The sequence below is a fragment of the Lepidochelys kempii genome, chromosome 8 (assembly GCF_965140265.1).
Source record: "Lepidochelys kempii isolate rLepKem1 chromosome 8, rLepKem1.hap2, whole genome shotgun sequence".
In the NCBI taxonomy this organism is placed as follows: Eukaryota; Metazoa; Chordata; order Testudines; family Cheloniidae; genus Lepidochelys; species Lepidochelys kempii.
Window position 1 is genome coordinate 95,259,897 of NC_133263.1, and position 12,937 is coordinate 95,272,833.

The following is a 12,937-nucleotide window of genomic DNA, read 5'->3' on the forward strand; positions in this document are numbered from 1 at the left end:
AAATAACGCACGTACTTGATTTGTGCAAATCCTGTGGGTAGTTACAAACTGAAGTTGTACAACCATAGGTTCACCTTTGCATAACCCCAGCTTCATGCATATTGCAGGATTTGTGCAACTAACATGATCCTGCCAAGTGTGCGCACACTTTTCCATGAAATTTAAGCCTTAAAGTAGTTTTACAAATAGTAAACGCATTATGAATATCAGATTTTGAAAGGATTGCGTAGTGCTTTTTTTTTTTAAACATGTAACATCTGTTTAACAAGCTGAGCTCTGAAAAATCAGTTTGACTTATGTTTTGGAGATTGAACCACACGTTTCTTTTCAAGATGTGGTAGGTGGGAGGGGGGAACAGTCTCTTAACTATTTTTCGTTACACTCCTGAGTGTCTAAATTAAAGAGCAGAATTGATAATAAGAAGTGTGATTAACATTTGTGTGGTGTCAGCATTAATACTTGAATGCTTTCTCTCTTAGGTTGTCCGTGTGGAACCGTTGGTCACCATGGGGCAGTTGACAGCTCACCTGAATCCTATGGGCTGGACTCTTCCAGTGGTACCAGAACTCGATGATCTCACAGTAGGTGAGAATTGTTTATAATGGTTAAAAAGCATGACTTTTGCTGTATTTTAAATAGCTGTTTATGCAGTTTACTATGTTGTTCAGTCTCGGTTTTCTCAGAAATATATATATATTTTTTTAAATTCTTGCTGAATTTTGTATTCTGCTATCACACATTATCTAGAGAGACAAGGTGGGTGAGGTAATAACTTTTATTGGCCCAGCCTCTGTTGGTGAGAGAGACAAGCTTTTGAGCTTACATGGAACTCTTCTCATAAGCTTGTCTCTCTCACCAACAGAAGTTGGTCCAATAAAAGATTGTGTCTCACCCACCTTGTCTGTCTAATATCCTGGGACCAACACAGCTACAACAACACTGCATATGATATATTTTAGACATGCATCTGCTCTTTAAAACTGCTACCAGGAACAACATGAAAGACTTCATTTTCCAGAAGCCCTATTTAATTTTTTTCGTCTTTGTTCTCAGACTATTTTCATTTTAAAGGGAAATATGTTTCAATTGATTACATTCTCTTGTTAAGGTGGTCTGATCATGGGAACTGGCATTGAGTCTTCATCCCATATCTATGGACTATTTCAACATACCTGTTTGGCCTACGAACTTGTTCTTGCTGATGGAAGCCTTGTGAGATGTACACCAGTAAGATAAAATGTTATTTTGCTATGATTTACAATGTTATCAGTTGTTGTGTGGATGGACATATGATTTAGTATGACGTACTTTTTGCAGGCTGAAAACTCAGACCTATTTTATGCAGTGCCTTGGTCTTGTGGTACTCTGGGATTCCTTGTTGCTGCGGAAATAAAAATAATTCCTGCTAAGAAATATGTAAAATTACATTACAAGCCTGTGAGAGGTTTGGAAAAGATCTGTGAAAAGTTTACTGAGGAATCTAAAAAGAAAGATAATAACTTTGTGGAAGGACTGGTATACTCCTTGGAAGAAGCAGTCATTATGACGGGAGTCTTGACTGATGAAGCTGAAGACAGCCAGGTAACTAAAAGGAATACTATTCTTAAATAAGATTTTTAGTTCTCTTGCATGTAAAATATTCCAGTGTATGACAGTAAAACGAAAACAGTAATAGGATCAGTACAAGAGGTATATTTTTAATGGATATTGAATTTGCTTGAATGGTCGAATATACGTAACATTAGAATTTTGCAGGTAACTATCAATTCAGACTGTAAGCTCATATATTTCCTAAAGTGACAGGTCTTTTCCCATCTCTAGCATACATAATAGATGCTGCCTTGCAACTCCAAGAAGAAAAGAACCAACTTGAACAGTATATAGGAACAACACAATGCTTTAAGATAGGAAACACATCTGGAGGGAGATGTAGTCACAGTGCAATTACCCAGACTAACATCTGACTAGAAAATCAGGGTTAATGTTAACATGCCGTGGGTCTCTTTTGTGGCAGCTCTTCCGAAATGCTGACCGCTCTACAGAAACACTGAGGCTGTTAGTTCATTACTGGCTTGAGAACAGAGTAACATTCCTAGAGTACTGACATCAGTTCCCATACTCAACTTTCTTTGGGCAGGCCAAACCTTATTTTAATTCATCCTTAATGAGGAAAGCTTATGGGACACACACATTGGCACACTATAATAATTACTCCTGGGGGATTCTGTGCCACTGCAGACGTGCACAACTCATATCCCCTGCAAATTTTTTTTGTTTTCTCTGCAGAATAATAGATTCTGATGGGGAAGCAAAGAGAAGCCGCGAGAGGGGTCATGCACCCCTTATGGGCAGCAGTCCCGAGCGAGCGCAACACAAGCAGCTGAGAGAGACGTAAATCACTGCCTTGGCGGGGCAGGCCTGGGCAAGCGCACGAGACTCCCTCTCGCTCACTATCGCGGTGCGCCTGGCGCAAAGGGACAGGGCCCTGTGGTGTTTCTGTGGCAGTCCCAGCCCCTGCGCTGTGGCAGGGTCGGGTGCAGCCTCACGGCTGAGTCCATGTCTGGGGCGGGGGAAACTAGGGGGCTGTAGGGTGATTCCCTCCGGCCCTCCGCCGCAAACCTCCATACAGCCAGTTGACTGTAGTCCTCTCTGGGAGGCAGCCTCAGTGCACACCCCATGTCCCCATCGGTGCCCCCATCCTGCAGAGGTATGGGGCTCACACAAGCAGCAGTGGGGAAACTGTGGGGAGCCTTGGCCAGGAGCACCATGTAGGGAGGCAGGGGGGCATCTCCCTCCCACCCCCAAGTTTCTCACCAGAGTTCTGCTCATGGCACACACCCCAGCTCCAGGCAGAACTCTTACCTGCAGCAATGTGCGGGCAGGTTCTCTCCTCCAGGAGCTGGGGTTCTCCAGCTGCGGCTCCCGCAGTCAGTTTTCTGCACTGTCCTAGGGCCTCTGGTGGTGGGGCTGGCAAGGAAGGGATCAGTCAGGGTGTGAAGGGGGAGCACAGGGTCCCCAGTGGTGGTGGTGGGAGCATAGGGTACCCTGTGGAGGGGGTGGGTAGGTGGGAGCATATGTGCCCCAATGATGCGGGGTGGAGCAGAGGGGCCCCAGTGCTGGGGAGAATGGGGGGGAAGCAGTGGGACCACAGAGCTCCCAGTGGGGTAGGGGTGCGGGAGGGGGCAGTGGGGTGGGAAAGAGGAGTAAAGCGCCAGGGGAAGGAGAGGTGAGGACCATGCTCCTGAGGGAGGAGGGTGAGTGTGGGAGAAGCAGCTGAGGGGGAACAGTCCCTGGATCCTGAGGGATGGGGAGCTGAAGAAGGGTGGGAGGCTAAGAGCAGCTAAGTGGGTCTTGGGGTCTGTTTGCCCTCAGAGAAACAGGGAGCATCCTCACCTCTTCCTGGGAAGAGATTGGGGACAGACCCCATTAAGCTAATGCATTCTCTCAACTGACTAACCTGCTCTCTGCCACCTTCTCCATCTGGTAACTTATAACTTGATCTTGCAGTGAGGATCCATGTGAGTGCAGGGGTTTCTCTACTCCTGGGGGAATCTTTTTTGTTGTTTGTATTGTTACAAACATACTTGCTGGAGGTATGTTGAAATAAATTTCCAAAATAATTGAAACTGGCATGATTATATTGTGTTACTTTGACAAATAAAATATGCAGAATTTTAAAATATTGTGTGCAGAATTTTTAAATTTTTGGCGCAGAATTTCCCCAGGAGTAAATAATACTTAATAATACCTAGCTCTTAAATAGAACATTTATTCAGTAGCTTTCTAAGTACTTTACAGAGGCGATTAGCATCATAATTCCCACTTTACAGATGGGGGAGCCAAGGCACAAGTACTTGCCCACAGCCATTCAGCAGACCAACAGCAGAGCCAGAAGTAGAATATAGGTCTTCTGAGTGCCCATCCAGTGCTTTATCCACAAGGTCACACTACAATATGAAAATCATGTTTAAAAAGTCCGAAACGCTTTCTTAGCATTAAGACTGTTCTTTCCTTAGTGTAATTCCAAAGTGAAAAAATCTGGGGGCACCATGAACATTTATATTACTGAATTTTCAAGTAAGGGATATTTATTCTTTATATTGGTGTTTGTTTGCTGATATGTAATATATCTTTATTTTCAGATAAACAGAATTGGTAACTACTACAAACCATGGTTTTTTAAGCATGGGGAGAAGTATCTGAAGGCTAATCAAACTGGAATAGAGTACATTCCCTCAAGACATTACTACCACCGACATACCAGGAGTATCTTCTGGGAACTCCAAGTAAGACTTTAGACAAAGAAGATTTTAATATTTGTTTTGGGGTACTTTGTACATACTCACTGCACAGCCAATGTTCTTTTCCCTTGGGAGCCACCTATGTCCATCATAGGTGAGTAACTCCTTTCCTTAAGACAGAAATCCAAATGAAGTGGTGGCAGATTTAGGGATTTCTCTTGTGACAATGTCTATTTTTGCATTCCTTTCTGACTTTTTTTATATAAATGTATGACTGTAAAAGATAATATTGCCAGCACCTTCCCTTTTTAGTTTCTCTTTTAGGCCCACATTCAGGAAAGCACTTAAAAAACTTATTTTAGCTTTTATCAGGCATGTTCTAAGTACTTTCCTGAACTGGGACTTTAAAAAGATAAAACCAGGAAATTCAGTGCAAAAACACGAATGCACACTTATGGCTGAGAATTTACTCTGCCTACATGTGCCCAGCTGTGCCCAGGGTTGCTGTGGAACCACCACTTTGAATTTCATCATCTAAATTATTGTCATGATAAGCATTAGTGTAGAATTTTACACTACATAAGTCCCCATTGTTGAATTTAGGGTTGCATGTTGTTCGTACCTGTATTAATGTAGCCTGATGTGACTATCAGCAATTAAAACTATTGAAAGAAAATATGATTTAATGTTGCTTTCAAAATCCAAATTCTGAAATATTGATTTTCAGCTCACTTGATTTTACTACCAGTTTCTTTTTTTCTTTTCTTTTTTTTCCATTTTCTCTTAAAGGATATCATTCCCTTTGGCAATAACCCTGTTTTTCGTTACCTGTTTGGCTGGATGGTTCCTCCAAAAATCTCACTATTAAAACTGACACAAGGAGAAGCTATTCGAAAGCTGTATGAGCAACATCATGTTGTACAAGACATGCTGGTCCCTATGAAAATCCTTGAAAAATCTATCCGTACCTTCCACAGCGACCTGAATGTAAGAACACATTTCTCTAAAACCTGGTAAATGGAAGATTGCCCTATGAATGGTGATTATTGGCATTAGTACACAGTAGTGCCTGTTGCAGAAAATATATATCAGTATGCTAAATTTGAGAGAATTTTGCCAACTAATTAAATACTATTAGGCGGCAGGTAAAATGAAATGCTCTAACAAAAAGAAGCAAGAAAAACTTGATATTCAGAAATACTTGATTTTGTAGCTTTAACTCACAATTTTTAAAAGAAAATTCTATCACTTTATCCTTTTTTACTTGGCAAAATTGGAAATCAGATTTCTATTTCTGCAAAATCACTTGAGCCCCGAAAAGAGTGTTGGGAATTAACACTTGCTTTCCAAGTCATTGACTTCAGTTGTTTCAAGAAATACAGACTTCTGGACTTGAACTTTGGTCTTAGCGGGTACCAGTAAAATGCCTTTCACTCCTTTAGTTTTACTTGTAATTTAAATCTAAATATGAGTTCAGTTAATGACTTGGGATCTGAGACAGTTTTTCATTAGTGTTTTAAAGCTATTCCGTTTATTATCTAGATCAGTGTTTCTCAACCTGGGGGTCATGACCCCTCGGGGGGTTGTGGGAGAAGTTTAGGGGGGTCGCAAGCAGGGTTGCCGTTAGGGGATAGGAATCAGGGCAATTGTATGGGGCCCCATGCCACAGAGGGCTCCACAAAGCTAATTTATATGTCTCAGCCCTGCGCCACAAGCTTAAATTGGGGGGGGTCACAATTTTTTCGGGGAGTGGAGGGGAGTATCATGATTTATTTTTTTTAAGTCCAAAGGGGCTCGCCAGCACAAAAAGGTTGAGAAACACTGATATATATAGTGCACTAATTTGTTGCATTTTCTGACTTTCTTCCTTGCTTTTTGGTATCTTATTCAACTTGTGTAAGTTTTACTATAAGGTGAAACTAGTTGGAACAGCAGAAGGGGGGAGGGATAGCTCAGTGGTTTGAGCATTGGCCTGCTAAACCCAGAGTTGTTAGTTCAATCCTTGAGAGGGCCATTTAGGGATCTGGTGCAAAAATTGGGATTGATCCTGCTTTGAGCAGGGGGTTGGACTAGATGACCTCCTGAGGTCCCTTCCAAGATTCTGTGATTCTATGAGTTGAAAAGGGGCATCTGTATAAGTTCTGTACTGAAAATTGGAGAAGAGTTGTGCAATTTTCTCTCTCTGTTTTTTCATGCTTTATTAACAGATAACTGATATTTTGTACTGTTAAAATTGGTGATACAAAATTATCTTTGCAGGTTTACCCACTGTGGTTATGTCCTTTCATATTACCCAATAACCCTGGCATGGTCCACCCGAAAGGAGATGAAATGGAGCTCTATGTAGATATAGGAGCTTATGGAGAGCCTAAAACAAAACAGTTTGAAGCCAGGGCATCTATGAGACAAATGGAAAAGTTTGTAAGAAATGTGCATGGGTAAGAGTCCTCGTCTTCAGGATAGCACCATATAATTTATTGCCTTGCAGCTTAATCAGATTTACTTAACTTTCAGTTATTACAGTATTTAAGTACTGATTCTGATTTTATATATTCAGTATGACTGTCTTTTTTTAATTTTAATCATTGCTTGCATACAAAAAAACATGCTGGTTGAGATTCTGTGCAGTGCCTCTAAGTAGCATAGAATTTGCATCCCCGAGGGAGTGGTGGCTAAAGGTGGCTTTAAACTGTTTTTGCACCCTCCCGATATTCGGCTGCTCCAGGGGCTGGAAAGGCCTCACATGCAAATTAAACAGCCTGTCTGCTATTTAGTGGCGTGTCTGCATTACAGCAGCCTCTGCTGGTTGCCCTGTAGACTGCAGCACTGATTGGAATCACCTTGGAAGGAAAAGCTTTATGGCTACCCTCTGTAGGTCATGCACCAGGAAATTTTTGCTGGGCCACAAATGGGATTTTTAGAGCCTCTTTGTGCTGCACTAGTCCTCTTACATGGTGTAAAGGAGCCAGAGCGGAGCTGGGGACCTCGCCTACAATTTTGCATAGGCTGATACCAAATCCAGTTCTCTATGGTTTGGTAGCAAAGTCATGAAGCCTATGTTTCAGAAAAATAACCTATTCCACAATATTTAAACTGACCATATAATTTACCCAAACATATTCAAATTTCATGTATCTGCTATTTACCTCTCTGTATTAGTGTCATAGCAAAACTAATTTAAAAAAAAAACCAAGAAACTAACTGGGAAAGAAATAATTTGAAGTACACTAATATATTTTAAAAGCATATTTTCATATTTAACTTATCTCCCCACCTCACCAAACAGTGATAATGGAATGTTCTGTTGGCTTTTCCATTGTACATCATGACCGCTTTTTCAAAAGAGATGTCAATGTTCAGCCATCAGACTGGCTGAATAATTATCCAATATAATTTATGGTAATTAATCTGTACATTTGTTTTAAAAAAGTATTTCAAAATATTTTGCAGTGTATCCTTACAATGTATAGCTCATCCTCAATTGCTTCATTTTTTTTCTACCTGAAATTTTGCAACAGTATTAAGATTTAATTCCTGATCCCCTCTTTTTCTTTCAGTTTCCAGATGTTGTATGCAGATTGCTATATGAACCGTGAGGAATTCTGGGATATGTTTGATGGTTCACTATACCACAAGCTGAGGGAGCAAATGAATTGCAAGGATGCTTTTCCAGAGGTGTATGATAAAATCTGCAAAGCAGCACGACACTGAGTCTGGTTAACCTAAGCAAGCAATCAGGGAAGGATGGATTTACCTGTAGTAGTCAGTATATCCTTATAAAAGCTTTATCACTGTCCAAATAAGCTCATGTTGATGTTTAAAAATACAGATTTCTATTTTATAAATTCACATTCAATAATTGTTAGTATGTTTTGAAAACAATTTCCCCAACTCATAGTAATTTCATTTAAGGAATCAAAGTCCTAGCCTGCCACCTCTCTTTGTAGCTTAGTTGCAGACATAGTGATGTAGATGTCAATTTACATATTTCTAACCTGTAGGGGAAAAAATTTGGAAAGACAAAGATACTTAAGTAAATCGGTTATTTATTGCAGTGTACATCTGAGACAGGTAAGGAGGTCACAAAGTTAGGTGCCAAAGTTAAGAGAATTATTTTCAAATTAATTACGACTTTAAAAATGTCTATTTCAAATCGGTAACTGGTGCAGGATTTAAATTTAAGAGAAGTTAAAGGTTAACACAATTTAGAGATGGTTACTGAAATCTTCAGACTAAACTCGCATTAGTAATGCCGGTAAATAAATGGTCATTGGCAAATATCTTCTGGTCAGACCTGAATATCAAAGTTTGAAGAAAATCCATTTTGCTTGTGCCTATCTCATTTGTACTGATTCTGTTTATAATTGTGTAAGTGGTCATGAGTTTTAGGGATCTTCTTGTTTTTTTTTTTGGTTGGTTGGTTATCAGTATGTAATTAATATGATTGGAATAGGAAACATTTTGGCTTCCTAGACTACTGAAAATCTCTGCTGCTATTTCATATAGACTAGTATTAAGTACAATTTGTTACTTGTCATGGGGTCTGTTTTACTTTTTATTATGGTTAATTTTAGTGCCTTATAAGTATTCAGTTGGAGAAGATATGGGCCACTTCAGACCGTTCTATGTTTTGGGTGTGGGGTGGGAAATTAAAGGACCTATTGTCAACATTAATGCTTTAATTATATAAGATCCATTTGAATAAATATTGGTGATAAGTGTAGGGGACAACCTAAAACCCAGTTGTGTTGTGGAAGTTTGAAATACACAAGACATGGCTTTGACTTTTTGCTTTCCATTTTAGCTGGATTAGTTTGATAGGTTTAAAAAAAAGATCCTTCAGCCAACTGGAGAAGAAATAACATTAGAAAAATCTACAGAGTGCTTACTATTCAAGCCCCTTTTCTAACTGTGTGTTTCATGAGCGTGGAAAAATTTTGACATTGCATTTGGTACAACATTTTTTAAATTGAGTTCACATCTGGTCCAAACTACTTAGTTATTATTTTAACATTTGTTGGGCTTGTAGAGAAATGTATGTTCTTGCATTTTGCATAATGTGAAAACAGTTATAAAACAATTGCTAGTGGGGGGGGGGTTCCTTTTTGTTCTAGTTCAGTGCTAAACCAATTATTGTTTATTGATAGATGGACATTTATGATGCAGATTAAACCACTGATAAGGCAGTAATGAAAAATAAACTTGGTCATTCACTCTCTGTGATGCATACTGGGCCAGACTGCAACCTTGCTGGTGCTGCCATGCGGGGGAGTAAAGGGATATAAGTCATCCCCTTAAGGCCCTATGTATGCTGCCCATACTGTGTGTGTCAGTCCAGGGGGAGACCTAACCAATGCAGAGCAGGTACATCCCGCTCCATCCACATACATGAGTGCAACAGGGTGGGGAATGGGTGGGGCCAAGGCTCAGCTCCCACTCCAATGTGCAGACTAGCACAGCTATGTCAGTGCTCTAGAGGATGTGTGCTGTGCCAGGTATAGACCTTGGAGCAAGGGTTACTGGGAAAACAAATTGTGATTGCGTCACAATCTACCTTCCAGTCTGCTCCTGGGGCAGCACAATAATGACTACCCCTTTCTCATGGTAAAGCCATGATTTCACCTATTATCTGTAGGATACTCTGCACTGAGCGAGAATTGGTTCACTTAGCTTTTAAAAGGCAATGTTAAAAAAAAAAGGATATGCAAAGATATTAAATCAAAATAGTATGTCTCTAACTTGTGTATTCATAGTCTTTTGTTATACATTGTATTTGTGACTTCATAATATGCATTTGCAAATTTTGGTACAACATAATTTTAATGTGTAACTATGGTTATCATGAACACACACTCTTTTTCTCTCTCTCTCTCATATATGCACATCGTTGCTGATGGAGTTTGAAATTCTTGGCTGTATGAGCTATTACAATTAAAAATATAACCAGTTGTACTGTTAAAATGTTGTTTTTTTATGGATGACTAAATAAAATATGTTTTAAAAAATGTATTTGTTCTCTGCTGTGCTTTTGGCACTGTTACTGGGATTGCTGTGAAAAGGAGGGCTATTTGGAAATTACAGGATAGAGTGCAGTGAGATTGTTGAGAGACTGGGGTCCCAGTCCTGCAAGCTGCTTAGTGTGAAGACCTCTTGAAATCTGTGGGGCTCCACCTTGGCACAGGGGCCCACCCATGCAGAGCGGCATGCAGGAGTGGGGCGTAGATTTTTAATTGCTCTCTGGGTAAATATTGACCCAACTATCTTTAAACTTCTCTTAGGAGTCTAAATAATCATAGAGTCATAGGACTGGAAGGAACCTCGAGAGGTCATCTAGTCCAGTCCCCTGCACTCATGGCAGGACTAAGTGTTATCTAAACCATTCCTGACAGGTGTTTGTCTAACCTGCTGTTAAAAATCTCCAATGATGGAGGTTCCACAACCTCCCTGGGCAATTTATTCCAGTGCTTAACCACGCTGACAGTTAGGAAGTTTTTCCTAATGTCCAACCTAAACCTCCTTTGCTGCAATTTAAGCACATTGCTTCGTGTGCTATCCTCAGAGATTAAGAAGAACAATTCTCCCTCCTCCTTGTAACAATCTTTTATGTACTTGAAAACTGTTACCATGTCCCCCTCTCAATCTTCTCTTTTCCAGACTAAACAAACCCAGTTTTTTCAATCTTCCCTCATAGGTCATGTTTTCTAGGCTTTTAATCATTTTAACAGGTTTCAGACTAACCGCCGTGTTAGTCTGTATTCGCAAAAAGAAAAGGAGTACTTGTGGCACCTTAGAGACTAACCAATTTATTTGAGCATAAGCTTTCGTGAGCTACAGCTCACTTCATCGGATGCATACTGTGGAAAATACAGAAGTTGTTTGCTTTTATACACACAAATCATGAAAAAATGGGTGTTTATCACTACAAAAGGTTTTCTCTCCTCCCACCCCACTCTCCTGCTGGTAATAGCTTATCTAAAGTGATCACTCTCCTTACAATGTGTATGATAATCAAGGTGGGCCATTTCCAGCACAAATCCAGGTTTTCTCCCCCCCCCCCCCCCCAAACCCACTCTCCTGTTGGTAATAGCTTATCTAAAGTGATCACTCTCCTTACAATGTGTATGATAACCATGATTTCAACAATTTCCATCGCACCATCAACCTCAGCCTGGTCCAGTCCACACAAGAGATCCACTTCCTGGACAATACAGAGCTAATAAACGATGGTCACATAAACACCACCCTATACCGGAAACCTACTGACCGCTATTCCTACCTACATGCCTCCAACTTTCACCCTGACAACACCACACGATCCATTGTCTACAGCCAAGCTCTGCGATACAACCGCATTTGCTCCAACCCCTCAGATAGAGACAAACACCTACAAGATCTCTATCAAGCATTCTTACAACTACAATACCCACCTGTGGAAGTGAAGAAACAGATTGATAGAGCCAGAAGAGTTCCCAGAAGTCACCTACTACAGGACAGGCCTAACAAAGAAAATAACAGAACGCCACTAGCCGTCACCTTCAGCCCCCAACTAAAACCCCTCCAACGCATTATTAAGGATCTACAACCTATCCTGAAGGATGACCCAACACTCTCACAAATCTTGGGAGACAGGCCAGTCCTTGCCTACAGACAGCCCCCCAACCTGAAGCGAATACTCACCAGCAACCACATACCACACAACAGAACCACTAACCCAGGAACCTATCCTTGCAACAAAGCCCGTTGCCAACTGTGCCCACATATCTATTCAGGGGACACCATCACAGGGCCTAATAACATCAGCCACACTATCAGAGGCTCGTTCACCTGCACATCTACCAATGTGATATATGCCATCATGTGCCAGCAATGCCCCCTGCCATGTACATTGGTCAAACTGGACAGTCTCTACATAAAAGAATAAATGGACACAAATCAGATGTCAAGAATTATAACATTCATAAACCAGTCGGAGAACACTTCAGTCTCTCTGGTCACGCAATTACAGACATGAAAGTTGCGATATTACAACAAAAAAACTTCAAATCCAGACTCCAGCGAGAGACTGCTGAATTGGAATTCATTTGCAAATTGACAGGTTTCAGAGTAGCAGCCGTGTTAGTCTGTATTCGCAAAAAGAAAAGGAGTACTTGTGGCACCTTAGAGACTAACCAATTTATTTGAGCATAGCTCACGAAAGCTTATGCTCAAATAAATTGGTTAGTCTCTAAGGTGCCACAAGTACTCCTTTTCTATTTGCAAATTGGATACAATTAACTTAGGCTTGAATAGAGACTGGGAATGGCTAAGTCATTATGCAAGGTAACCTATTTCCCCTTGTTTTCCTAACCTTCCCCTCCCCCCCCCCCCAGATGTTCTTGTTAAACCCTGGATTTGTGCTGGAAATGGCCCACCTTGATTATCATACACATTGTAAGGAGAGTGAAACTCTGAAACCTGCCATTGTAAGGAGAGTGATCACTTTAGATAAGCTATTACCAACAGGAGAGTGGGTTTGTTTGGGGAGGGTGTGGGGGAAACCTGGATTTGTGCTGGAAATGGCCCACCTTGATTATCATACACATTGTAAGGAGAGTAATCACTTCACATAAGCTATTACCAGCAGGAGAGTGGGGTGGGGGGAGAGAAAACCTTTTGTAGTGATAAACACCCATTTTTTCATGATTTGTGTGTATAAA

General features: G+C 40.7%; 1 protein-coding gene across 1 annotated transcript in view; it reads left to right on the forward strand.

Annotated features, from left to right (window-relative positions):
* Nucleotides 1–10,248, forward strand: part of DHCR24 (24-dehydrocholesterol reductase) — a 28,712-nt gene extending 18,464 nt beyond the window's left edge. The window contains exons 3-9 of the mRNA XM_073357600.1: nucleotides 480–585; nucleotides 1,109–1,227; nucleotides 1,318–1,581; nucleotides 4,143–4,286; nucleotides 5,031–5,228; nucleotides 6,501–6,679; nucleotides 7,799–10,248. Coding sequence (XP_073213701.1) covers nucleotides 480–585; nucleotides 1,109–1,227; nucleotides 1,318–1,581; nucleotides 4,143–4,286; nucleotides 5,031–5,228; nucleotides 6,501–6,679; nucleotides 7,799–7,952 — 1,164 coding nt within the window. The 3' untranslated portion in view covers nucleotides 7,953–10,248. The remainder of the gene's footprint in view (nucleotides 1–479; nucleotides 586–1,108; nucleotides 1,228–1,317; nucleotides 1,582–4,142; nucleotides 4,287–5,030; nucleotides 5,229–6,500; nucleotides 6,680–7,798) is intronic.
* The last annotated feature ends 2,689 nt before the right edge of the window (nucleotides 10,249–12,937 follow it).